The sequence below is a fragment of the Dryobates pubescens genome, chromosome 14 (assembly GCF_014839835.1).
Source record: "Dryobates pubescens isolate bDryPub1 chromosome 14, bDryPub1.pri, whole genome shotgun sequence".
Lineage (NCBI taxonomy): Eukaryota > Metazoa > Chordata > Aves > Piciformes > Picidae > Dryobates > Dryobates pubescens.
Window position 1 is genome coordinate 8,808,327 of NC_071625.1, and position 27,974 is coordinate 8,836,300.

General features: G+C 40.8%; 1 protein-coding gene across 1 annotated transcript; it reads right to left on the bottom strand.

Moving 5' to 3' along the window:
* Positions 1 to 95: 95 nt before the first annotated feature.
* Positions 96 to 27,871, bottom strand: FAM91A1 (family with sequence similarity 91 member A1). Its single transcript, XM_054167240.1, has 24 exons — positions 27,743 to 27,871; positions 25,876 to 25,960; positions 24,963 to 25,114; positions 24,054 to 24,111; positions 22,424 to 22,491; positions 20,889 to 21,002; positions 19,775 to 19,865; positions 17,488 to 17,550; positions 16,363 to 16,469; positions 15,084 to 15,122; positions 14,870 to 14,982; positions 13,833 to 13,951; positions 13,310 to 13,422; positions 13,024 to 13,110; positions 11,705 to 11,837; positions 10,849 to 10,997; positions 9,878 to 10,012; positions 9,416 to 9,529; positions 8,469 to 8,541; positions 6,553 to 6,702; positions 5,830 to 5,937; positions 5,416 to 5,539; positions 3,164 to 3,233; positions 96 to 1,765 (listed from the first exon to the last, which is right to left on the bottom strand). The coding sequence occupies exons 1-24, from the start codon at positions 27,812 to 27,814 to the stop codon at positions 1,589 to 1,591; spliced, it is 2,514 nt and encodes an 837-aa protein (XP_054023215.1). The 5' UTR covers positions 27,815 to 27,871; the 3' UTR covers positions 96 to 1,588.
* Positions 27,872 to 27,974: the final 103 nt, after the last annotated feature.

Consider the following 27,974-nt stretch of genomic DNA (forward strand, 5'->3'; position numbering starts at 1 on the left):
CTGAGCAAACTGAAGTACCAGAGAGTTCAAGATCCTTAGAGCATAAGTCCTACACTTCCCCCTTAGGAATGTGTATAAAACAAGGGAAAAAAAGGGGGGGGGGGGAAAGAGAGATTAATAGAATTTTCACAGTTGTAACTGAAGCCACTGCATTATCTCATCACTACCACAGTATGTTTCTCCTTTTCAAACTTCCATTATGTTTGGGGTTTTTTTCCAGTCATACAGAACAGGACACAAAACCAAATGTTGCAATGTTTCTCCTTGCTGCTGTCCAGCATCATCTATGCTGACAACAGATTCTTGTTCTGTTAGTAGGCTAGTAATGACAGGATGGTTAAGCCTGATTTTTAATTACAACTATTTAAACCAAGGCAGTTCCAGTAAAGAAGAGAGTTGGCAGAGTATTTTAGACAGCTGGGATAGAAGTCTTCAGCGTTTTACATCTCTTGTTTTCTTCATGAACTAAACGAGACAGCCTTTTAAGCTGGCAAAGAAAGTGGCTAATGCCCAATATAAACAAAGTGGGATCACACTACATAAAATCATCCCTACAAACAGAGCCAGAAAATGCTTTTAGATTAAACAACTCACTGTTAATGTTTGTCAAAATCAGCAGCTGATGGCTCAAGGAAAACAGTCTCTGCCTGCATGTCCTCTGCTCTTACCTAATGACAGTCATGTGAAAAATGAAGAGCTCTGTTCTTTCAAACATTAAACAGGACAGATACAGTTATCTACCTCAAACTCAATTGATGACATCAGTAGTTTTCCCACAGCAATCATCGCTGGCTTCAAATACCAACGCGGGACTGACTCCCAGTGTGATCAAATCTCAGACACTCATGGTTTGTTACAAAGAGCAAGATAAACCCATTATTATGAAGAACTCCTTGAACAGAACCAACCACTTTAGCCCTTCCATAATTCCACTCCTCCATCAAATTCTGCCAGCAATGTAAGTGCACCACTCGCCCTCAAACGTGACCTTAAATTATCACCAGGCCTTTGAGTCTGCACTAACCGTAAGCGTCAAACCTCACTCCATTGCACAAGGCCCCACTGTTAAGCTGAACTACAGACCTGGACAATTCTTAATGCCCCAATATCACCATGATACTTTTTTTTTAAACAGTTGGTATCACTGAGCTTTCAGAGGAAGAGCCAAATCTCTTTATGCAGAAAGGTTTCCAGTAATACAGTACAAAACCAAACAGAATTTAGGTCTGAGTAACGAACATAGAAAACTACTATTGCAATTTTGTGGTGACAGATAGAAATTTAACAATCATCAGAAAGCCTAGAAAGGGCATGTTTAGTTACAAAAGAAAGATTGTCTCAAGATAAAAATAGTGCTGACAGCTAAAAAGCTCTCTGTTGCAGCAAGATATGCAGTAATGAGTAACAAGTTCTAGACGGTTTAAGCGCTCCCCCAATACTGCAACACAACACAGTTTGTAACACTACTTTTATATGGGTTATGCTGCAGCAGCAGTACACTTCTTAGTGGTTGGCACTAGGAATTAACCATAAGAGAAGAAAGGCATTTTAGTGATCAATGCATTGGAATTCCTATTTGACTGGTTCCTTAGGTGTGGTTGAAATAAACTGAGGAAGGGGAGCGTCCGTTCCATTCAGACAATACACCTTCTTTGAACATGAGATTCTTGGCAGGAAGTGGAACACCCATATCTGCAGAAATGGGCTGCAAAAGTGAACTTGAAGAGCCAGCATCATGGAGCTGATCCAGTGTTGACAGACCTTCCTAAAAGCAAAAGGAAGGGAAAAAAATAATGTCTTAAAACCCAAGACAGACAATGAGAGATTTAACAAGCAAACTAGGACAAGCCTAGTCTAATCAGCAAACACACTTGGTGTCTCTGAAGTGTGCCACTCTAATCCAATCAATACCAAATAATTATGGCAGTAAACATGGAATAAACAAGGGGGAGGCATGAAATAGGCATACAGATGCCTCAAATGCATCTGTGCACACATTATTTGGTTTCCAATTAACTTCCAGGGAAGAGCAAGGCTTAACATTGAAGGAAAGACCCAGCAAAATGAATGTAAAGCTATGAAACTCTTTAGAACAGCTACTGTACTGCTATTTATCTCAGTCTGCTTAGAGGTATATGAATGTTTGCAGACACTGATGACCACATTTTGAGTAGTTTGTATCTCCCATAGGTTTGTTTTTCCTCATCTTAAAAAAACAACACCACTTCAGCACCTTTTGTGTTTGGTTTTTTTCTTCCCTCTCTGACTATCATCAAGGAAAGTCTATGTCAGAGATAACATCAAGAGATAAGGACAGGAGTCACTTGAGATTGTTTGACAGATGGTTTCAAACCTACTGGGAATATCAATATTCTCATGAGGAGGCAGTTTCACAATCAGATCATCCATAACACTACCTGGTTAAGCCATCTGCAAGTTCCTTACCTTACTGAAAAGGGAATTTTAGAGAAAAATAACCTAAGACACAAGCAGCTACAGATCCCACGTTACACATGGACATGCCCTGCTAGCATATTATTCCATGCAGAATTATAGCAGGCTGCAGACCTGGAATTCCTCCATCCTAGCTACACAAGACCTCTATTGTCTATCTATGCTCTGCAAGTCCTCCCAGAGCGTGCAGTTTTACGTATTTCTACTCATTCAGAACCAACTTCTAGAAGACCTTAGGACAAATGCAGAAAGTTAACTGGTGTGAAATACATGTATTTCATTTTTTTCCCCTAAGGGAACACAGTTGATTTGAGGTACAAATAAAATCTCAAAGGACTAGCAGCATATCCATGGTTGGCAGCAAGTCTCTTTAAGGTATCAAAGAAGCAAGAAAGCAATCAGCAAGGCAGGCCTTTTACAACCGGGGTGAAGAACAACTTGGTTGTGCAAGTCCCACAAAAAACCATGAAAATAATTCCACACAAGATGCAGCCATGGAAGTTAAGAGACAAACATCAAGGAAGGGATAGGGATATGCTCACTTTTTGCTACCAGTAAAATGTGAGGTTTATAGTGTGCCTAATACATTTACCATTTGAAGAAAAAGCGTATGAACCATGTATGCTTCCATACCCCCAAGAATGACAAGCAGGAGTGTGAAAAGGAATGACCCTACAGAATGACTTACATGTGGATTACTGCTCCTTACCTGGAATGAGTGAACAAAATTAAGGACCTGAAGAGACAGCTTTCTGCTGGAATGTAAGAGTTTTTGAAGGCTGTCAAAATACAAGAGAGAAGGTATGTCAAAGGTGCATAATTTTTTTACTAGTAAAACACCACCATGGTAGTTGGCTCACAATGTGGCAAAAGCCTTCAGGCAGAAAGCTTGGTCGTCTTTGTCATCACTGAAGAGGTGCTCAACTCATCTGCTCTTGACTCTAGTCAGCAAAATGCTACTTCTGGGCAACCTGTGCCAGTGTCTCACCACCCTCATGGGGAACAACTTCTTCCTAACATCCCATCTGAATCTAACCATGTCCAGGTTTTTTAGAATTCCTCCCCAGTCCTATCACTTCCTGACACCCTGACAAGTCCCTCCACAGCTTTCTTATAGGCCCCTTCAAGATACTGCCATGAGAAGGCTCAGGGGAGACCTTATTGCTCTCTACAACTACCTGAAAGGAGGTTGTAGCCAGGTGGGGGTTGGTCTCTTCTCCCAGGCTACCAGCACCAGAACAAGAGGACACAGTCTCAAGCTGTACCAGGGGAAGTTTAGGCTGGAGGTGAGGAGAAAGTTCTTCACAGAAAGAGTAATTTGCCCCTGGAATGTGCAGCCCAGGGAGGTGGTGGAGTCCCCGTCCCTGGAGGTATTCAGAAAAGGCTTGGATGTGGCACTTGGAGCCATGGTTTAGTTGTCAGGAGGTGTTAGGTATTATGTCATAGGTTAGACTTGATGATCTCTGAGTCTTTTCCAACCTGTTTGATTCTATTCTATGACTTCCCCATAACTGACACTGCCTTACAGTGAAACCATTGCAATTGAAAAATGCAGTTTCACATAACATAGTAATATATTAGACCTCCTCATGTCTCCTTATCTGGGATGGTTTGGTAACATGACTTCAACAAGCACATTAGTGACACTGTTAAAAAGCAGGTCAGCTACCACAATAAAACCTTTAAGCCACATTTTCAAGAAGCCTTATACTTGGTCACCAGAACCACACCCTAGGAAAGACAAACAAGTAAAACCAAGCAACCAAAAATACCAGGCAACCACCTGAACAAAAGAAACAACCCCAAAAATCCCACTTTGAAAGAGCAACCTTTCACAAAGAAAAGCTACAGTGGAAAGCAGAAGTCAGTTTGATCAGAAGCCAGGACTAAATTTAGCAAGTAATACACCATTAGGAAAGAAAACTTCCATGAGAGCTAAGTGCATTTTACAGCACAGCATCACCAGTAACATTTCCACCCTAGAACAGTTAGGATGAAAGTCTGTGGTAGGCTAGGAAGGGGAAAGGAGTAAAAAAACCACACAAATTTACTTTTCCTAATCTGCTTGTAGATACTTCACTACAACAAATTGATTTCTGTCTGGCAGAAACTATAAAGCCAGCCTAATCTTAATCTCATCCCAACTAAGGACTACTAGATTGTAGGCTACAGCTGGTGTCTGTGAGCCAAAAGGCAACTACCTTACATGCTAGTATTAGGTCTTCTATGAAACTTAGCTCAGTTCTACTCTTAACAGTCATCAAGTTGTAGGCATTGTTTTTTGTAAAAGGTCTGAGCATAACACATACAACCTGTTAAACCTGCAGCTGTGTGGTAAGTTGAGAGAGGGCTTAGCTCTCCCTCCTCCACAGAGTAAGAAACCACAGCTAACTCAGTCGAAGAGCAAAAGCTATATATTTACAAGCATATATGGAAAGCAGGTTATATATAACACAATATATACAGGTATTTACAATATATACACAGAAATACACAGCAAAGACAAATAACACAACAAAAATCCCTCCCTGAGGGAGGGATCCCCTCTTTGGAACCCCCTCTCTCCCCCCCTTACCTCCCTTTTTCCCCAAAAAGGGGTTAGAGAGAGAGAAAGGCAAGTTACTAAGGAAAAGAGTTGTTAGCAAGCTTCAAAAGCCCATGCAGGATTAGTGTTTGCTTATCTGAAGGCCAAGTCCAGCAGTTCGCAGAAGAAGCAGGCAGGGAGAACAGGCTGAAACCCCAAACTCCCCCAACTCCCAAACCGAACTGAACTGAGGACAAAAAATTTTCCAACCGCTTCACAATCTAAAGCTGAATTTTTGTTTATCAACCAATGAAATTCGTTTAGAATATCAGAATGTTTTGGTTCTAGTACCAAAAACATTAGCCAGTGTGTTCCAGCAGTGTTTGTTCTTAAAGGCACAGCCTCAAACGACCACAAGCTGACAAATTACAGCTCACCTTTCTTTTCTACATAGGCCATGGGTGGCAATTTTCCGGCAGACCTTCTGATTCAACTCAGAGCTGAAGAGTGGAATACCAAAGCATAATTCCAAGGGAACCCATTCCAGTTCTGTTGTGGGTACTACAGAAAGAAAGCCAAGAGACAACCAAATTTTAAGAAAAGACAACACAAGAGTATTACCTCCAGAGTGAGTTATCTCAGAACTGGGTCAACTGACTTGTTCATAGCTTTTAAGACGGTTCCTTTACTGAACTTCTTAAAGATTTAAGGAAACGTCAATTTGAAGGAGAAAGGACAATTAGCAGTGTACTTGTGTCAATTATCAAACAACAGTATGTTCAAGGTACTTCAAAATAAGATGTCTCATTGGAATGAAAATGTTTAGTACAAGCCCTTTGTCATGCTTTTACCTTCAAGGTTTTGCTTGACTGCAGAATCCATTGAGGTTTCTTCTATTACTATCTCAAATGATTCTGTGCTCCCGTTTACATCAGATCCTGAAGCTAGTTCAGCCTCACCTAAAGGTAAAGTAATTCTTACATAAACATGCAGACGAATAGAATAGAAATACAAGAAATAGAAATATAAGCTTAGTTACTGCCTGATGTAAAGAACATGACACAAGCTTTGCCACTGAGCACCTGACTATAAAACTGGAGGAAGGGATGTGGAGAAACAAAGGGCCAGGATTATTTTAAGACTAGAGTCACCTCAGGACCCTCAACACACAAAAGATTATGTTCTGGCACATAAAGATGACTCAACCTACTTTCAATATGTTGAAATTATTTTTTTCTTCTGCTGACTGTTCTAATGCAGTGATTTTTGGTTATGTATTTGCTATCTCTGAACCAGTCAAAGAAATGGGAAGTGAGCATACTACCTGTGGCAGTTTCAGGCTATGCCTTTAAAATACAACTTCCATTTGCTTCTGACTGAGTGAGCTGTGCTTCTTGTTCACACAGTGGGAAATTTCTAAACCACTACACTACACTCAAAATGGCTTTTTATCAGTGCTGGACAGCATTTTGTGGAGATCTAAATGAGAGAATTTAACCCTTTGTTCAGTTTGCAAAGGTGACTGTAGATGAAATTAAGGGCCCATAGCAGAAACACAATTATTGGTAACCAACCTCTTCCATCAGAAGAATCACTCAGCTTTCTGCTTGCATGCCGACTTGAAGGATTTAACATAGTGACATAGCCACAAAGATGCTGCAAGTCTACTTTATTTCTCAGTGTTTTTAAAGCTGTATGAATGCCCATGTTCCCACGGGAGAACTCTAGTGGAAAACAACACAGATATCAGCTTACTTCACTAGAAGCTTCCTCTATAACCACGCAGTTCATTCGCTAGGCCAGGCTGGTTTTTTTATCCAGATCTTTCTCTCTTGTAATGCTCCATCTTAGTGAACACACTGGTAGAAATCTGGGATAGCATATAAGTGATCACAGTCTTCCCATGCTAATTAATTAGTAATTTATAGTATATTAAAAGAGTCAAGGGAAAACAAAAATACAAACAGGTGGTGATCAATCTTTCACACACAGCCACAGCAGAGATGGCAAAGTTCAGCTAGGAATCAACTGTTCACCTCTTTCAGTGCCAGAGTCTTTTCTGGCAAATTCAAAACAACAAACATATTCCACTTATCTGAAATTCTGAGGAATGAGAATACAGTATTAGAGGTTAACAAGGAGTTTCAACATTCAGTTGTTCATGCTAGAACTCAAGAAATTCTGCCTTCAAGATTTTTCAGTGTGAAGTAAGGAGAAGAGAGACATCCCAGAAAGCACAAAGTCACTCACTTTGAACACAGCAGAAACTAGGTTAGGAAGTTGAGTTGTACTTATACTTGGACCACATTTCTCTAAGTGGTAGCTTAAGTAATTTTCGATTTCATATCTCCAAATCCCTACTTTTATGCCAGCTCTTAATCAAGAAGGCCTCAACTATGCAAAGCCTGTGTCCTAAGCATCAAGGAGTATTTCAGAACATGTTAATTCCTGCCTTTCAAAATTAGTTGTGCTAGGCAGACTTTGAAGAAGCAGAAGATTCTGTGTGGTGGTTCGAAAGGAAAGGCTCTGCTTTCCCTCCCCCACTGAGAAAGAAACCACGGCTAAACCCAGTCGGAGAAATGAGATTATATTTTACAAGGAAACAGATCAGATGTAACGCAACAAACACAGGTATTTTACAATATATACAGGAATGTACAGCAAATGAACTCAACCAGAAACCAGACCCCCCACAGAGGGGCTTCCCCCTGTGTCCCCTTCACCCCGCTACCTCCCTTCTCCCCCAAAGAGGTAGAAGAAGAGACGAGGACGGTTAACAGGGCAGGAAAGGAAGAAAGGCCTTGCACAGGAGTTAGTATCTTATCTTAGTTGGCCAGAATCCCAGAAGCAGATCCAGCCGAGAGGGACAGCGAAGGAAGGAAGACTGAGAGAAAGTTCCCAACTCCCCTGGGTCCAATCTCTCCTCCCACAATCCTACCAATGAAATTCGTTTAGAAAACCAAAATATTTTACAAACATTTAGCCAGTGTGCCCCTTCCTTAAAGGCACAGCGTCAAACGGCCACATTCTGCTAGTAAAGCTCTTCCTGGGGAAAAAAAACCTCAATAATAGTTCTCAGTGCTACTAATCAAGATCACTTTGTTCAATTTTTGTCTCACCTGTCTACAGTTGAGAGATGTTGCATAGAATACATGGAAGATTTATGCACTTAAAGATGCCAGCTAATAAGCAGGTATGCACAGAGAAAAAGATTCAGAAGTCTCTGTGGCAGTTACTACTTTGCTTGCATGCTAGGAGAGAACTGAGGCCAGAAAACACTTTCCAATCAGGACAGGGAAGGGAGAAAGGAGAAGATGGTACCTCCATGCTCAGAACGTATTTGTCTTCCATTTAAATGTTCTGTTTTCTTGTCTAACTTGATTTGCAAATCCAAGAAAGTTTACATTAAAGAGATTATAGCAACCTGCCTGCAAGGTAACATGCTAGAAAATTAAATATGGTGGGGTAGAGATTAAAGACAGTCAGTTACCTCCTTGCTGTTCAGCTTCATCAAATGGGAAAGGTATGTGCATTGTTTCTCCCATTCCATGCATGCCATGCCCCTGAACATCAAGAAATTAAATTAGGGACAAAAAAATATAATCACCTGAGCTTAGTCCTGCTTGTGCTCTCTTTTTACAGAGTACTAGTCAAGGTGAAGAAACAAATAAGCAGATCAAAATGTCCCCTCCTTTCCCCTAAAATGCATGTGAGTAAACACAATGAAGTTAAACTTGAGTGATTTCTCTCTCCAGTTACTGGTTATAAACAGATTTTTTAATGCCTGAGCATTTGTGAAGCAAACCAGGTTCCACTCCTAAGCACAGAACACTTTCAAGCTGTCTTAACTGGGCTTGTGAGAATGTGTAGTTCTGTGGGGCTTTTACAATATTAAATATCTGTTCAATTGAATGATTAACCCTGAGAGTTAGCTGAACCAAAGAAACAGGAGAGGGAGCTATTTTACTTCTCCCAAATAGACAAACTCACTCTGTTTCTGCACTTTGTGTTGAAGAGCATGTTTTGCTCATACTTTACTGTAAGAGCTAAATACCAAGCAGTACAACAAAAGTGCACTTCTTGAACTACAGCTCATACTGCCAGTTACCTCACACAACTGCTGGCTAAAAAGCTCATGGACTCTCCAGTTTCATTCTGGTTTTCTACATTCCCACTGTCATAAATCCAAATCTCACTTTTAGCAAACTGAAGCCTGTTATGCCTGCCCACAATACAACAATGCATATACAGTATATTATTTAGTTCAATTCTCATGTCTTGGCCTCTAGTGAACGACAGCAGCACTGGCTACAGGTGTTAAACACTTTTCAGCTCTTGGCAAAAGCGCAGCTCTGCTGTCGTATAAATCATGAAAACTTGCACAACTTTTGAGTTAAACTGTTATGTGAAAGAAAAGATTAACAGAGGAGCCCCTACCTGAATTAAAACAGCAGAATGTGTTAAAGCATCATTCAACATTGTGAGCACGTTTGAAGTAGGAACGACTCCTGGGTCGTGCCCCCAAGATGTTATTAGTAGGCGATCATAACCCTAGAAGAGAGAAATTAAGAGTATTTAGTTGCAATGGACTATCCAACCACATAAAATACTAAGAGTTAGGCATTGTTACAATTAGGGAGTTGCCACAGGTAACTACAACTCCAGAGTGTTACACTTTGTAGGGAGGATCACTCCTGTTCACATTCTTGGTAGAGACAGAAGTTTGTCAGTATCAGAGTTAAGACACTACTTTGACCAGGAGGTACCTGTCACCAATTGCTGCAGAGTTATGTAGCCACTGCAGCAGCTTCCTAGCAAACAGGAGGTGAAAATAATCTCACATAAATTGAAAAGCTAAATAGAAGATAGGTAACTAACACTGATCCAAGGATACATTACCTGAAAAATGTCTGGAAGTTTTCTAAGACGTGTTCCTTTAGAGAGCAACAGAGAGGGTGGTCCTTGTCCAGTTATGTGGTAAATATACAGTTTGAACCAAACTGAACTGACTTCTGGTATTGCAGGCCCAATATGCTGAAGAGATTATTCAAGAAATGAGCAATTAGAATACATAGAATAAACCAGATTGGAAGAGACCTTCAAGATCACCACGTCCAACCCATTAACCAATCAAACACCACCCAAACAACTAACCCACGGCACCAAGCACCCCATCAAGTCTCCTCCTGAAAACCTCCAGTGATGGCGACTCCACCACCTCCCCAGGCAGCCCATTCCAATGGGCAATCACTCTCTCTGTATAGAACTTGTTCCTAACATCTAGCCTGAACCTCCCCTGGTGCAGCCTGAGACTGTGTCCTCTTGTTCTGGTACTGGCTGCCTGGGAGAAGAGACCAACATCCGTCTCTCTACAACCTCCCTTCAGGTAGTTGTAGAGAGTAATAAGGTCACCCCTGAGTCTTAATATTAATATTGCAATTGTTATACATGGCCAGATACAACTTAAGAATCTTTTAGAGGCACATATCTAGTGAACAGAAGTTCAAATGCATTACTCTGCTTCTGCTGATATTCCAGGTACTTACTCCAGTATCACAACAAGACTCTTTACAGAAAGATGATAGTAAGAGATTTTCTATCAACAAATTCAACAACAAACTATCTGCTGTTGACTCTACTTGAAGATAAATGGTTAATAAAATAGACAAACAATTTACTTTAAGCATTTCACATTTTTCTTCCTCAATATTTCCTCTCTGCAATGCTATTGATTCTACATGCCAATAATTGAATCACTTTAAAAAGGACACATAAATGGATGCATCCCAAACAAAGCTACTAAGAAGGTATTTTATTACCAGACACTGGGGGGGAGGAAAACACCAGGGTGGGTTGTTTTTTTTTTTCACCTGAGGTGTACAGCTGCTAATAGGTCGAATTTCATTGGTGAGTGGTGCCATGGAAACCAGAAGGGTATAATTTTTGTTGAGAACTCTGCTGCAGGTAGCTGGATCCAAGCCAAGCAAACTCTCACATCGTAAGAGGTCCAAGGGAAACCCTGCGTCGAAAATGAAAGCATCTGAAATTAGCACTTCAGATGGAACACACAACCCAAGATATGGTTTCAGATTTTCCCACTCTCCCCTTCTAAGCCACGAATGCAGTGCTTTCCACAACTAGTTCTTCACACTTTTGTGGGTGATTATTAATAAATCTGTGCATGATTTTAGCAGTTCCAGTCAGACAGGGTTGCTTGACACAGAACAACAGCTTGCTCCTCACTAACTATACCTCCTTAATTAGGGCCTTCAGAAGCACAAAAAATTCTCAACTTCTTCAGGTTCAGCTTGTCTTACCATCATTATCTTTCAATCTGTTGCTTTAGGTGCTAAATCCAAGCCTTGGCAACTAGATCTGTCATTCAAAAGGCAAATCCACTAATACAGGCCCAAAGGATGATACAAAGCGATAGGTTTGCTTCAAAATATTTTTAAACAAGAAAGACTGATTGCTTTCTGAAATGGCAGCTTAATCAGAAAGCTGTCTCTGAGGCAGATAAGTAAAGAATCATAGAATCAGTAAGATTGGAAAAGACCTCAAGGATCATCAAGTCCAACCTGTCACCCAACACCTCATGACTACTAAACCACGGCACCAAGTGCCACATCCAATCCCCTCTTGAACACCTCCAGGGACTGTGACTCCACCACCTCCCTGGGCAGCCCATTCCAAACTCAGAAAGATTTGCTCCAGGGTTCACAGTACCATTATTTGGCTGATCTGGCTGCACAGCTTGTGCCCCTAGGTCTTTATTGTGCCTCAGGAACAGTATTGTGTTTCTCAGCGTAAGGGCATGGTCAAAGTACCGCTGTGCTTCCCCTTCACCTGTGCTTTGAACCTAAACAGCAAACAAAGAAATACAAACGGCAGGTTGCTTCTGTAAGCATCAATTACACAAACAAAAAGATTAACAAATTGGTATTTTAAAGCTTTGCAACTGAGTAACAACCCTGCAGTTTAGATGCAAAGGTGATCTACAGCAACTACTAAATGCAAAGTGAGCCTCAGGCGTGCTAATCACCAATGGTCAGAAATCACAGAAAGGCAACATCTATTGGTTAGAACTACAACTCAAGTCTTCAGGTTAAAGATTTAAATGGCCAGTCACTCCAACTGGTACAAAATGATACAGCAATTAACAGCAGTCCAACATAATTCTCTTCTAGAGCAATCTTTATAAGATGGACAGGTTAAACACTCCAGCACATAATGGTCCAACTTTCCTACTAAAATGTGCAGACCTTCAGCAATACTCACACTTGACTAAAAAGAAAGCAATTTCCACTGACAAGCCCTAATGCAAGGCTGTGTGTTCATGAACTCACTCTGCTCATTAGATTCACCATAATCATATTTATATATATGCAAGGTCATTAGAGGTGTTAAAGGTATGAGTTAGAAACATTTCATAGAATCAATAAGGTTGGAAAAGACCTCAAAGATCATCAAGTCCAACCTGTCACCCAACACCTCATGAATACTAAGCCATGGCACCAAGTGCCACGTCCAATCCCCTCTTGAACACCTCCAGGGACAGTGTCTCCTCCACCTCACTGGGCAGCACATTCCAATGGCTAACAACCCTCTCTGTGAAGAACTTTCTCCTCACCTCCAGCCTAAACTTCCCCTGATGCAGTCTGAGACTGTGTCCTCTTGTTCTGATGCTGGTTGCCTGGGAGAAGAGACTAACCGCCTCCTGGCTGCAACCTCCCTTCAGGTAGTTGTAGAGAGCAATAAGGTCTCCCCTGAGCTTCCTCTTCTCCAGGCTAACCAATTCCAGCTCCCTCAGCCTCTCCTCATCGGGCTTGTGCTTGAGGCCTCTCCCCAGCCTCATTGCCATTCTCTGGACACATTCAGAAGTCTTCAAATGATCCCCTCCAATTTGGTGTGCTAAAGGCCTTGCTCTTAGCATTGTAATACTAGATAAGCAGTTTTACACAAGGAAAATACCGAGGCAGGGCGGTTGGATCCTTTATAATATCAAGCGTTGAAAAGGCAATTTGGTCAAACATGCAAAAGATTACCTTTTCCAGCTCCACCAAGAAGCTGTCAAGACTCTCATCTGACAGTTTCCCAACTTCAAACATAGTGACTGCATGACTTTTCAGGTTCTGGAGAAACACAACAAAACGTTGTTAATTCCTTGAGAACGGAACGAGCAAGTAAAATCAAAAGGAAAAAACCACACCATTTTTTTAAAGAGAAACAATAAGAGGTTTTTTCCCATTATTACAGCTGCATTATATTGAAGCCAAAGTGTTTTGAAGCTCTGTAGATTTACTCTGAACACATTGACCAATTCTGACATACCGGTGAAAGATTTCCCATCATTAAAAAGGCAGTGAGAGTAGAATCAAAGAGGAAGGCAATTCGTTTCGTGTGTCCACCGGACAGATTCAGGCTGCTCACGCTGGCTGTTTCAGCTAATAGAGAATAAAAAAGACTAGATAAGATCAGGCTTGTTTGATTTAAAAGTAAAATCATCAACTTTAAGTCAAATCTGTTTAAAAGGAAAAAAAAAGGAACACCACAGCAATTTTATTGCTATACCAAGCAGAACAGAATTCCCTTAGCCCTGACTACACCGCTGACTCAATTCCAAACCTGGTCTCTTTGTGTTAATTGACATCTGTAATACAGATCAGCCTCATCTTCAGACAAAAGCTGTTTGGCTATAGAATTTTAAAGCAAGCAGTAGACACCACCTCCCCCACTGCATATTCCACATGAAAAAAAAGAATCTACACAATCTATCTTTTACTTGTTCTCAGATCCCCCTTTAAAAGCCTAAGTAGTTGATCCTAATGTATTAAAATTTACTGTTAGTGCTAACCTGGATCATCTTGACTGTTGGTATCTGTATCTGTGGCTGATGACCCAGCTTCCTGTATAGGACTTCTGTTTTCCCCACTGTCCCATGAAAGCAGCATCTTTTGAGGGTCCAAAGTACTCCTATTAATGTGAATTAAAATCCACATCTATCGGTCACTGTAGCACCAGAGAATTATCTCTGCCTTCCAGTGCTAAGCAGTCCACACACAGGCATACCCAGCACATGCCTTCCAATGCTTCTAAAGCCCTGAACCAGTCACACTTGAAATGTCTCAGAGTCCTTCAGCAGGAAAGTTTATTTGGGGATTGGAAAATACCAGATTTTAGAAAGAAAAAAAGAGAACAACAAAATGAAGCCACCATCACTGAAGAAGAACCCAATGGGAAAAAAAATCTTACTCACTTTTTCTCTTCACAGACTGAATTAGTATTAAAGAAAACTCAGCCATAGCAATCATTTTAAATGGCTTAATAGATACCAAGCTGAAAACGCCTGACAAGCCTTTATTAACAGAACGTGCCATTCCAACTCTGAGCACCCTTTGCTGACTGGCATGAACAGTTTGTCAGGATTTGATATACATATCAGATGTATACCTCTATAGGTGAGTGACAGAACAGCTATAGTTCCTGACAGGAAGCAAGCAAAACTTAGGCACATATTCTCTCACAGCAGCGCCAAGGGACAGTGTCTCTGTATTAGCACAGTTGTTATTTTGGGCCCCAGAAGTTTAAAGCAAATGTACACTTGTCTGCTTCAGAAGGGAGCAACTAGACATTTAAAGGTCAAAAAAAGCCAGCACTAAATTAACAAAAGCAGGACCCTGAACTTAAGAGGCTAAATTACCAGCCCTTATCATCAGATTACAAAAAGAGGATCAAGTATTCTTGTCATCATACACTACTGGAAAGCCAAGTGAAATGTGCTGCTGCAGAAGTCAAAGCAACCGACCAATAGCTTTCCAATCAGATTCTGCTGGTTATAAACACTCTCTTCAAAGAGAGAAATAAGGCTTGTGAAAGAATGAAGATACTTACTTCAGTCTGTTTATCGAAGGAACATTCTTCCATGATGGATGAAGATTATCCAGGTTTATGACTTGGCCTTTTTTATGAGCAAAGCCTAACCGACAGTACATGGACACAGCATTCTGAAGGAACACACACACAAGAAACAACTGCTGTAGCAAACCAGCTTGCAAGACAGTGAAATTTCTACATCAGGTTCGACAGATGTATTACACACACATACCTTTACTAAAGACAAGTCAATCTCTAGGACATTTGCAAGCTAAAAACAAAACAAAACAAACAGTATTAGCAATGCAGAGTAATTCACTGCTTGTGGGCTTTGGCATCTATCTGTTGGTTTTCTTTACTTGTAAACTTGAGTCTGTACTGGGAGGAGCTATTTGGTCTTCATTGAAACTGATGAAAAAAGGCAACAAAGCCTCCTAATTCTCCCATTTGAAAGTAGGCAAGAGAAGCATGAGGTTTTCCTCCACTGTGCAATTTCCAGGGTTTCTAGGTTAGTTCTGTATTTCAGAAACGCACAAAGGGGAAAACAAATCTGCAATTTCTAGGGTAATGTAAATCAAAGAGTGATTGCCCATTGGAATGGGCTGCCTGAGGAGGTGGGGGAGTCACCATCACTGGAGGTGTTCAGGAGGAGACTTGATAGGATGCTTGGTTGCATGGTCTAGTTGATTAGGTGGTGTTGGATGATAGGTTGGACTCGATCTTGAAGGTCTCTTCCAACCTGGTTTATTCTATTCATTTCTAGGTTAATTATGTATTTCAGAAACACACAAAGGGGAAAACAAATCCTGGATTGTATTTCCTGGGTCTTTTTCGGGTGCTTATTCAGCAAGTTTTGAGACTAAGACCTTGGAAAAGATATTTTTCATACTAAAATTACAAATACTTAGGTAAAAGCTACATTCTGACTTTAAGACAACCCCCTGCATGTTTTCACTGCCAACAGGGAAAAAAACACTACTTTTTCTTTCACACTAGCAAAACAGACTTTGTCCCACCCATTTCTAGCTCATATGAAATAGTCCACATTAGAGAATAGAATAGAGTAGAGTAGAGTTCCAACCAGGTTGGAAGAGACCTTCAAGATCATCATGTCCAACCTACCATCCAACACCACCTAATCAACTAAACCATGCAACCAAGCACCCTGTCAAGCCTCGCCCTGAACACCCCCAGCGACGGCAACCCCACCACCTCCTCAGGCAGCCCATTCCAATGGCCAATCACTCTCTCTGTGTAAAACTTCCTCCTAACCTCCAGCCTAAACCTAGCCTAAACCTGACTGATGTATAAAATCATTCCAGAATTGTTCCACTGAACTCCTTCAAGTCTGAAGCACTATAGAAGAAACAGGTTGGATCTGAAGCCTGGCAACACCTCTAAATAAACTCACTTGATATCAATCCATCTCTCTGCCTTCAGTATTTCCAGCAGTGTGCTTTGAGTCCTCCCAAGTACTCCTATTTCCCTGACACAGGGTAAGTTTTACTTACCTCTGCCACATTAGTGTGTTCATCTATTGAAACGAATATCTTGTACAGGAGCGTTTCAAAGTAATCACCTTGCACTCTGTTCATCACAAAACCTTCCAGTGGTGGCACTACAGAGAAGAATTATGGGCAAAATTACAAATTGGGTGACTTTTACTACCAAATTAAAACTGCATAAAAATGGGAAGAAAATAAAATGTAGCCTTATTTTCCCAGTACCTGCAATTCTGAGGATTTTCCAGTCACAAAGACTGAAAGGCTAAAGACAGTACACATGGGATTTCAAATCCTCCCACCCCTGAAGTATAAGGTTGTCAATTTGTTTTCTTATAAAAGCTAGAGCCATGCTATTTCACATCATAGCCTTGCTGTCTCCAGCTCACCCACTACAGGTTAACATCCAGTCACCCAGTCCATAATATGATTTTGTAACACAGAGGGAGAATAAATCATGGCTCTGATTGGAGTGGGACACAAAAAAATCCAGCCCCCACACACACACCAGCATGGAGACTCCCAAAGCTATTACCTAAGCAGCAAGTCTCTTGTGTCTAGAGGACTTTCATTTAACTGATCTCTACTGCAACAACAACTGGTACTCTGCATGACCAGTTTCCAAATGACTTGTGTCTTTGCAGATTACACTGAATTCAGAAACCCCTGAGCATAGCATAATGAGCTGCTTTAAGGGCAGCCATATGCTGTGCTAGTTCAAGCTTCGACATAGTCCCTGGACACAGCATATGACTGAGGCAGCAAGACCATGCCATGAAGGGATGGAACCAACAGCTATGGGAAAAGTTGCACCTATCTAGAAAACAGAAGTAAAAACCCACCATGTTTTGTTACAGACATTTAGTAATTACTTATTCATGCCTTGACAATTTGAGAGACTCTCATCTTACTCAAATATACAAACCAACTGCAAAATCCAAGTTGAAATAAAGCCTGTATACAATTTAAAAGAATGTTTTAATAGGGCTGATAACTTTTAGGCAGGAAAAAACAACTCACAGCTCAAATGTTTTGTCTAAGCAAACGCAAAGACAAGCAGCTTCTACAACAGAGAACCTATAGGGTAACTGAAATGAAAGCAAGGGAGCATAACAGCATTAAATATTTACTTACCTGCTATACAGCTGTCATCAGATATTGGTACATCGAGGTAAATAAACCCTTTGTTATATAAACCTTGGTAAATAAAAGCACATCATTTTACAAAACAAGAAAAGCCCAAAAAGCATTTTCCAAAGTAGCAATGATACAAAATGCACTTCCCCATCAGCCAACTCCGAATTTAAAGTTGTTTTTCCTAGTAGTCAGTGCAGTAGAATATTACTTTGCAGTGCATGGATCAATAAATCACATCTAATATTAACCAAGTGTTACTCTAACCCAGAGCTCTTTACTTGCAGCCTGTTGCAGCAGACTTGGAGCTCTACAAGTATATTCAGGACAGCACAGCAGAATGACCACAGACCAAAGCAGCTACATTTGACAGGGGCAAGTGTGTGTCTGCCTAAACGTTAACTTAGTTTTCACATCATCACCATACTGTCAAGAAGTGGGGCTTTTTCACCCCCAACTAGTTTTGTCAGTGGAAGATGCTGGCTGCATTTTGATTCCTCTCTAACTCAGGCTGGAATTCACATGCTTTGTAGTAAACTGAATCACATCAGTTCTGATGGTCCTGATGTGTTCTTCCCAGTTACGGTCCCAGAAAGCTGTTTTCACAAAACTATCACAAATTAATTCTGGGGCACTTCAGCACCAGACATCAGCAAAGCTGCAGCAGATAATAGATGAGCATTGCATATAACAAGGATAATAATACAGTAGATTTTCAAATGACACCTTCCCCACATGAGACTGATTTGGGTACTAAGCATCTCAGCCGAGCTCTGAAGAGTACATAAGCCAGGGGTAACTTCTTAAGGAAGGGCAAAACATTTCAGCATGGCTCTCTTTAGAGTTTAAGGTTTGTAACAGCTATACTCTAATAGTAAAGCATAAAGTTAAGTTACACAGTATAGAATAAGCCAAATTTGTTGTCACTGGTTCCTTTGAGGTTACCTCAGATCACTTCATCCACACCACATTTGTTACAGTGGGAAGGGAGTGTATCAGCAACCCTCCAGTGAAGAGTTATTAAACACCTGAAGCAGAATTCTAAGGATGTTTCACACAGAGGTCAGCCCATATAGCATGTGTGTATACATCTGTAGTCCATCTCATAGAATTACTGCCTCCAGGTAGATCCCAAATAAAATGCCTGCATTAAACAAACCTGAATTCATGCTGATACAACTGCTGTTCAGCACAGGCAGTGACACATACTCAGCTATACAAACTGATGCCTATCAAACCAATTCTAATGGATCAGGATGACCTTACAAGGTATCACCATGCTAAGGGTGTTTTTCACTCAGTCTCCTTCAGATTCAGTTCTCATAGCTGATGCATCTTTACTTACTGTACCTGAAATGTATTGATGACATCATAGTATGAACTAAATAGTACTTCCCCAAAAGACCTCATCCTACCGGCAGTCCATTATATTAACAATTATCTGTACATTCTTTTCCTGTCCATCAGTTAGGTTAGAAAGGTATGATAGAGCCTTCTAAACCTAGTGAAATTGAGCTGTAACCCTCTCCACAAGCAACACCAGGCCCCATATAGAGAAAGATCATGAAGTGTTTTTAGAACTAAAATTTTCTCAAGCCTGGTTATACTATTTCAGACACACTTCAGATCTTGAATTTCACCAACTTCACTTGTTTTTTTAATTGTTTGGTTCAGCTTCAGTAACATCAGTGGATTTTGCCTACATTTTAGATAAATTACAGGGTCACTTGCTTGTAGCAATCCAAGCATTTACAGATAGGCTTAAGAAGGAGTTTGTCCACAAATTTGTACTCCCTTGACCAGTATGATCACACTTGCCACACTGAAACAGGGAGACACACACCTTTTTTCACTAACAGTTCCAGACCTCTGAGTAACAACACAACATCCAATATTTAAACTCCATTTCAATGGTGTTCAAACAGTACAAAGTCACCAAAAACTCTCCTTTCAAAAGCAGAGAAGTTTTACTACTTCCTGTCAACTCTTGACATTATTAATTTTAGTTTCTCATCCCCATCCACATCCCTCTTCCCCACAATCTTTACTGACAGTTTTTAATGAAAGAATTTGTTGAACTAAACAATAACAAACAACAGCTGCCAATGGTTCACTGCTAAACCATTTACAAGATCCAGGCAGCAGTCTGCACAAGCACCTGAGTATTTCCCTTGACCTTCTCTTAGGCATCAGCTCTCTACAACCTCTTTGATTCCTAGTTATCAGACACTAAGAGTTTACAAAGCAAGATCTACAAAATGAAAAGGAATGCTCAGCAAAAACTTACTGTGAACTACATTGAAGTCTAATGAACCAGCAAGCTGAGGACCTGAATCAATTATCTTATCAATAGCAGACTTCTCCGATGTAGTACAAATCTAGGTAAAAGAAATGTTATTCTCTTGTAGAAATGAGTCTATGCATCTCATTTAACACCATTCAAATAACATTCTCAACCATTTCAGCCTCAAATCTACCATAAACATTGTAAGAATAGAGGAAGTAATGCATGCACTGAAGACTTAACTGCAGTTCCTGTTAAAGTCTCACATTTTTTCCTCTTGTCCCTGCACGAAATTCTGTGTGCTCTAGGAACAGTACTTAATTGAGCAAGTATTAGACATGTCAGGTCCACAGTATAATAGGTTTGCTCTTCAAAACTTCCAAATCAAGGTTCAGCCACAAAACTGGAACCATTCTACAAAGAGGTCCATTACAGTATCAAAGTAATGTTCCTCAGTTAACTACTCTGGGGTGACAGGATGTCAGAAAATAAGTAGCCACTGCCAAGGTGTTCCAAGTAGCTACCAAAACCAGAAGACTCCATCATTGACTTCAATGTGTTCAAGAGAAGGAATTAAATCCAGATCAAATTACTAGCTGACTGTAAAGAGAAACTTGAAAATGGAAACAGACTGAGAATGAAAAACTAAGTCTGCTGAAAAGTTTTACAAGAGCAAACAGTTAAAAGAAAAAAAAATAAATAACCACCAAGGAGCAGAAACAATGAAAAGAAATACAAAGTGAAATGCACTAACATTGTAATTACACTGAAGGTGAAGATTCACTCAAAACCAGGGCCAGGGCTTAAGTACAAAATTGAGAAGCCATATTTTGGTGCTTCTTCCCCCCAGAGCACATTATCATGCACAGCAGTAACCACAGACCGGTTGACACTAAACCATCTCAGCACTGTACAGTGCAGAAACTATGAAGGGGGGAGAAGGTAGAATATATCAACAAAGAAAACATCACAATTCCCATGAGTTCCAATCTTTATTTCCATGAGAGCTGTTACAAACCTGCAACATGATCTTTGCATATTCCACCCAAAATAAAGTCCCTGCATTCAGGGGCTATCAGCACAACTAAAATTAGAGATGGAATCCACACTCACATACCTTGATGTCATCCTCAGTGATGTAGCCAGACTGCACCACCCACCATGCTTCTATAGCAATATCCACAGGTTTCACAGGTAACAGGTCATGAGCAGTTTTCCTTCTGAAAAATTTCTGCAGTGGTACAGTCCATTTGAGATAGTAATAAAAAGCATTTCACATGTGCAGACAGACATTTACCTTTACACAAACTGATCTTTATAAACATCACTTTAAGTACTTTGGACTCACAGACTAGACACACACAAGTACTATTAGCCTTGCCATTTAGTAGGTTTTCTCAAACCATACAAAAGAGGGAAGGCAAAAAATCATTTACATCTGATGCTGTTAAGTCTTTCCATAAACCTGTATTTTTATCCATGTTGTATGTGTCACTAATTAAAACCCCCACATTTCAAACTCATTAATATCAAAGCCCACGTGTATGCTATGCCATTTCCCAACGTGGACAGGTAAGGGAGTACAGCAAAGAAAGTATACAAAAGGGGTACTTTAAAGGAGGTCAATGACCTTAAAAACCAACAAAACACCCAACAACACAAAACCAAAATGAAATTAAACACAACAACCAAACAAAACACCCAAACAAACCCACGACATTTTAGGAACATACTTTAAAGGACAAAGCACCCCACATTCTCAATCAGCATGGAGCTTACAGTGAATGTGAGTCCAGGAAAGGAAAAAACAAAGGACATTATTTATAGACCTGAAAAGTTTCTCTTTCATTGTACAGTCATTACTTTTTGGTTCATTCTGTCAGCTTCCTCTTTTGGTAAGGACACTTTTGGTCAAAGGAACACTGTGAAGCAACTGCAAGAATTCTTAGGAGTGTCCTAAGAAAGACAGGAACTGTTGCAAACTAAAGGGCCAATTTCTACCAGCAATTATTACAGTGTTTTCCATGTGCTGTTCATATGCCAGGATGCCTGTTCAGACTCACTGACATCACCTTACAGAAAAACATACATACTACAAAAATTTACACCTAGATGGAAGAGTGTCACAGAATCAATCAACTCTGATCTCAACTGCACCCACAGAACACAAAATAATTCTACCAGAACCAGTACTGTTATTCCATGTTTACACTGGCCCAGAGGCATTGGTTATCTGGTGCCACATAGTAAATTTAGCTCTGAAAATAGAAGATTTAAAAAAAAAAAGTGTCACTGGATTTCCTTTTCTTCAGTGTACTCTGATTTTAAATTCATAGAATGGCTCAGGTTGAAAGGGACCTTAGTGCCCTCAGACTCTTCGCTTCTCTAGGCTGAACAGCCCCAGCTCACTCAACCTATTCTCACAGCAAAGGTGTTCCAGCCCTTGGATCATCTTTGTGGCCCTCCTCTGGAGCTGCTCTTTATCAACTTCAGGAAACATAACACAATCAACAATACATGACATCACAGTCAATCAGCCACACTATTAAACTAACCAGGCCCATAACATTATTCCATTCTTCATTTCCTATTAAATAATATAGGAGGAGGGAAAAATGAAGGAAAGAGAGAGAAAACTAAAGACAAGCTTACCTTTGAAGACCTACACTGGTTCATTAGATCTATATATTGGTTTCTTCCTATACCAAGAAGTCTTAGACCTGAAAAATAAGTTTTTCATTCACTTCAGACAAGTTTAAACTGAAGATACATAAAACATTCCTCATAGAATCAGACCTACTTCTACAATATTTTTAAGTACTCTTTCTTCTTATATTTGCAAGAGCTAAACTCAGAATTTTACAGAGAACCATATGCATCTAAACCCAGAAAAGATTAAACAATAATCCCCTATCACTCAAGTCACAGAGTAGCAGGGAATAATCCTTTTCTCTCCTACACTCACATCAACAGATAATAACTATGCTTCAAATGAACAGGATTAAAGTTGTATGAGATCATGGTCAATAGTTTTCCTTCCCCCAACAAAGCCCACACCACACTGGATTAGAATTCTAAATAAGAACTAGAGCACAAAAGGCCATATAAGGCTCCAAGGAAGATGATCAAGGTACAGTTGAGCTAAACTAAATCATAATTTAATTCAGTCATCTCCAGCCTTCAACCATGAAGGAACTACGGACAGACCTGGTACTCATTAGTTCTAATCTACATTCCATGTCAGTTTTGACTTCAACCTTTGACACTAGTTTTTGAGGACACGTTAATTACACCAGTCACTGACCTGCAGCTGCTGATAAAGTAACAGAATTGCTAAAGGGGAAAACAACACCAACCAAAGGAAAAATAAACATCAGGAAGTCTCTCCTCTCTTCATAATCCCAACTAATAGTAGATTTACAGTAAGCCATGTGATGCTGAGGAAAAAAGTTTTCTCTGTTTCCCCAGGGTGATCACTACATAGAGGCAAATTTGTACAGCTAACTGGCAGGCTTTTAAAAAAAGAAGCAAACAAACAAAATACCATAAACACAAATTCAGTTGCTTTCAAAAGCTGCAGGTTACTCCTCACCTGAATGAAGTCTTTAGCTATAAAAAGCTTCCCAGTGGCAGGCTTGATTAACATCCTCTCTGTGCCAACAGTTTACACTTTATTCTGTAAGAATTACCAGGTGGCTATTGCTCTTACTCCGTTCTCATCCACCAGGTTCAATGTTTTTGTTTTCCTCATCTCCCCATCCCATACCCACAACCATCTAATAGAAAAGAGGATAAAACATCTGGCACTTCCAGCAGTGTCATAAAATACTAGGTTCTCTTTTCTGGTAAGTCATCCCTCAATCCAGACTGATACTAATTCTCAGGAGTGTTAACTGTCTTCCAGTATCTTGCTAAAGCTTTCTTTTCTAGTGCTGAAAAATGCACTAGAAAAGGACCAGCAATTCAGCTTGCTGATGCAAACCAGTCAGTAAGACCTTTCACCAACAAGCCCAAGCAAACAGGAATGCAATACAAGCAAGGACAGAAGCTGCACAAGGGTCTGCACGTAACTGTATGTACTTAAAGTAGCCCACCTGCAGTGCAGACCATACAGACAGAACTCTGTATGGAGAGTACACACTCCCTAATATCACTCTTTAAATGCTTCTCTCTCTTCCTTCATGTGCATATATTCTAGCAAACAGATGCCTGACAATTCATTTTCAGAAGCTCCTCATTTCCAAACTCAGTGGAAGTAGTGTTGCAAGTAGGTAATACTTACAGTCAGCAGCAGTGAAGTTGGGTAGTGAATCATAGCTTTTTTCACTGTTCATTATATCCTTAAAAACACAAGAAAACTTAGTTACAACAGGAAGCTCCTTGTTTCAGAGAAGCAGGTCTGAAATTCTGCCTTTTATTTTCTTTCCAAGAAAAAAAACCCAACAAATTAAAACAAATCTACTGAAGTCAGTTACCTGGAAAAAAAAAAATTAAGACTTCTGTTTAATAGAAGCTTTAAAAATGCTCACTGAAAAATAACAAGAACCTGTCTCTGCCTTCACAAAAAAAAACCCACCCCAGCACACAGAACTGCTAACAGAATAAGCTAACAACTCATCTGTTATGTCTGCAATCACTACACACAAAAGAAACAAAAAAGCACTTCTGATATCCAGTGAAAATGTAAAAGAAGGTTGCCAGAGAGCAGGCAGAAAACAGAACCATCTTTGTTTTCATACTGAAGGATCTGCTTCAAGCTTTTGAAAAAGCTTTGAACATGGTAAAGTGTCCTTTTTTGAAAGAACAAAAAGGGAAAAGTATTCAAATGCATTGGGTTTTAAAAGCAGTAATTCTCTTTGGTTTATTTTTTTTTAACAGAATGAGGTATTTACAGTTTGAAGTGGAAAGATACAAATCCAACGTCAAAAGAGAAAGACTGGGTTTGGAGCAAGTCCCGCCCCAGATCCACGTAACAAAGATCATCTCTTGAAAGGCTAACAATGGGAGAAGGCACAAAAATGCAGGTACAAGTAGTTCTCTGGAAACTTTCTTTACCATTTCCTTAACTTGTTAGCAGACCCTGTCCAAAACCAAAGAAGCCACGTGACACTGCCTCATATGATTTACAGGGGGCATTACCAACATCTCTAGGGCAGCAAAGAAAGTAATCTTGCCATAGTTCTGTACTCACCTCCATTATGCCTGTGTAATAGGAAAATGGTGTTACCCTCAGACCTTTCACCATGATGTCAGACAAATGGTAAGGGTACAACATGAGATGATCTCGACTGTATTTCAACAGATCCTCATAATATTTACGCTCATCTTTCTTGACGTGCTTAACTACAACGGAAGAAACAAAAAGTTACACTGTTCCATCACTGAAGGTGTTCAGGAGGAGACTTGATGGGGTGCTTGGTGCCATGGTTTAGTTGATTAGGTGGGTTGGATTGGTTGATGGGTTGGACGCGATGATCTTGAAGGTCTCTTCCTACCTGGTTTATTCTATGTATTCTATTCTATGTATTCTATAAAGTTCAATTAAAACAAAGTACTACACCAGAAGGACTAAGAACAATTGATAGACATTTCATTTTAAATGGTGGTGCAGGGATTTCTACATGTTACAAGTACTCCCAGAGCCTTTCAGGATGCCATTAGAACAGATTACATTGTTTTTACAGGTCACAGGAAGTGGCACACCGAGACAGAACTCATGCAAGCTACAAGAAATCTTTTAATTAGTGAAACTATTCTCTGTTTTACAAAGATGAATGGATGCAGTCAGTGCAAAATAAATTGAAGGTCATAGCCAATAGCTCATGTGAGTCAGGGCCACAGTCTGCATTTTGTCTAGTGACAGGCTTTATTTTATTAAATCCTGTCTTAATAGCTCTTAATTTCTTGGAAAAGGGCAGCATAACTGCAGCAGGGATTCAGTCAGTTGCCAGATGGACTCAAAAGTCAAGACTTTTCTGGATGTTTTATCTCTTTAAAGTATTTATTTTTAGGGAAGGAGGGACCTTTGAACAGGATTACTTCTTGCAGTTTCACAGCAAAGACAAGCTTCCACCCAGAAGTTGTTCATTTGCTTCTTTACTCACCTAAGTTATTCCGGTATCGTAACTGGTTGCGAATGCTGTAGAGTACGACCTGCCTTTCATATTCCCTCTGAGAGTTTCCAAGACCCTTGAAAACATAAACACCTTTTAGCTGACACACACAACAGCCCTTTTAGCTAAGCCACTGCAAAGTATCTTATGAGGAAACATGCAGGCAGTTGTCATTATATAGGGAGCCCTCCAGTTCAATGCCACGATAGCATCTTTAATCTCTGTATGAGGTCAAAACTATCTTTAGTTAAATAGGTCTCTCTCCATAGGATTTAAGCAATAATACTATTATTATTTTACCAGCATCATTCTGATTAAAAAAGTGAGCACCTAACTCTCCAGTCAAAGGGTTTTAACCGCCTTTTGGAAGACATGAGCCAAGAAGCACCTTCAAGAACTGCCCAAAATTAGTGTAGTACAAACCAAGCACGGTGAATGACCTGTGAAGCTTCAACTGCTGCACCTAAGAAGCTTGTAATGAAAAAGGTAATGAAACAACTCAAGCTGTAGCTTATTAAGTCAATCAAGTGATCTTAGATCACAAGATCAAGCCATAGGCATAGCACTTTGGCTCACTATCACGAAAGAAGATGAATGGAGAATTTTGGTCAATGCTTTAATGCCTTGCTTCAAAAGCTGTCCCCTCCAAGTTCTTCATGTTGCTCTTCTACTCTGCCTCTACAAGTGAGCTGAAGGTTTTCCTCTTTCCCTCCCAATTCCCTCATTTGTGCTCATATTTAAAAAAAAGATCCTTAAAAGGCACTTTATTGTATATGTGGGATAAAGTATTAAGTTGCAGACACATGGTGGAATCGGGTATTAGAAAAGAAACATCTGATATCACAGACAGGGTCCCAAATAGATACAACATCCAAAATGGGATCCAAGTACTTGCTCAAACTACAAAACCATTAAGAACTACTCTAATACTTAAATAAACAAAATTCCAAAGTAAATAACGCATTAAATACTACTATATTTTCTATTTTGAATTACAAAGCCAACAGTATGGCACTCAGCTGGACTGGTAAAAAGAAATCATCGTCCATACCCCTCTTACAGCTCCTGAAATACCAAACTCAAGGAATTCAGTTAGTCAGGGCCTGCAGCCTCCACTCATCCTCTCCATTCTTCCTTTGTGCAAGTGCAGGAATTGTTTAACTGCAGCTGCTTTCAAGCAGCTCAAGACTCTGGTGACAAAAACCTCCTCCTGTCTTGATACAGTACCTCCCCTCGGCTATCAGAGGCCCATTAAATCCAGCAAATCAATATTTGATGAGGTTTTCTTTTCCATGAGCTATACACTGCCAGCTCCCTGGCCACCAAAACACCAGGCTGCACAAGTCTGCTGACACTTGTCCAGCGGCTGTGTGAGGGATACTTGCCTCAGCTGGTCTTACAGCTGCACAAACTGAGAGAGAACACCCACACTGTCCTATCTCTCCCTGCCCTCAGAGGCCCCAAGCCACCCCGTGTCCTGCTCTACTCACTGAGCTCCCCGAGCACACACCTGCACGCACCGCTCCTCCATACGCACTCCATACCGTTCTGCCCAGACACCACACGCACGTCCCCTCTTCCCACTGTGGGGCCCCCCACACTCCCCTGTCTTAACAGGCAGACCCCACACCCTCCTCATACTCCCTTCTCCCCACAAGAAGCCCCACGCCCGCACACACAGCCGGCTCCCACTCCCTCCCTACAGCCTCACACCTCCCCTCCACGCAGGCACCCCACTGCCGCCAGGGCAGGCGGGACCGAGCCTCCACGTCTCCCCGCATTCCGTCTGACGTCTTCCCCCCCTCCACTTCCCCGGGTCGGGAGCTTAATAGCGCGGACCCTGCCCGCCCACCGGCACCTGTTTGACGCTAGCCGGCAGCCGGCTCCAGGGGTAGTTGTGGCGGATGTGGAACTCCACGTCGATGTTCATGGCGAGCAGGCCAAACCGCGCCCAGAAGCCCCGCCGCTGGGAGGCGCTCTAGCCCAGGGGCCGCCCTGCCCTCGGCCTCCCGCCGCAGCCACCTCCCGCCACTTCCGCGTTTCACCCCCGGAAGCAGCTCATACGTCAGTTCCGGCGGGACGAGGGACGC

What these genes read in the sequence shown, in the direction of transcription:
- FAM91A1 (XM_054167240.1), bottom strand. Translation starts at nt 27,814, where the DNA reads ATGAACATCGACGTGGAGTTCCACATCCGCCACAACTACCCCTGGAGC. An exon ending in CAACTTCACTGCTGCTGACT is followed by an intron (nt 22,492 to 24,053) that starts GTAAGTATTACC and finishes CTTATTTTTCAG; the next exon opens with GTCTAAGACTTCTTGGTATA. An exon ending in ATTCTGCTGTTTTAATTCAG is followed by an intron (nt 8,542 to 9,415) that starts GTAGGGGCTCCT and finishes CTTGATGTTCAG; the next exon opens with GGGCATGGCATGCATGGAAT.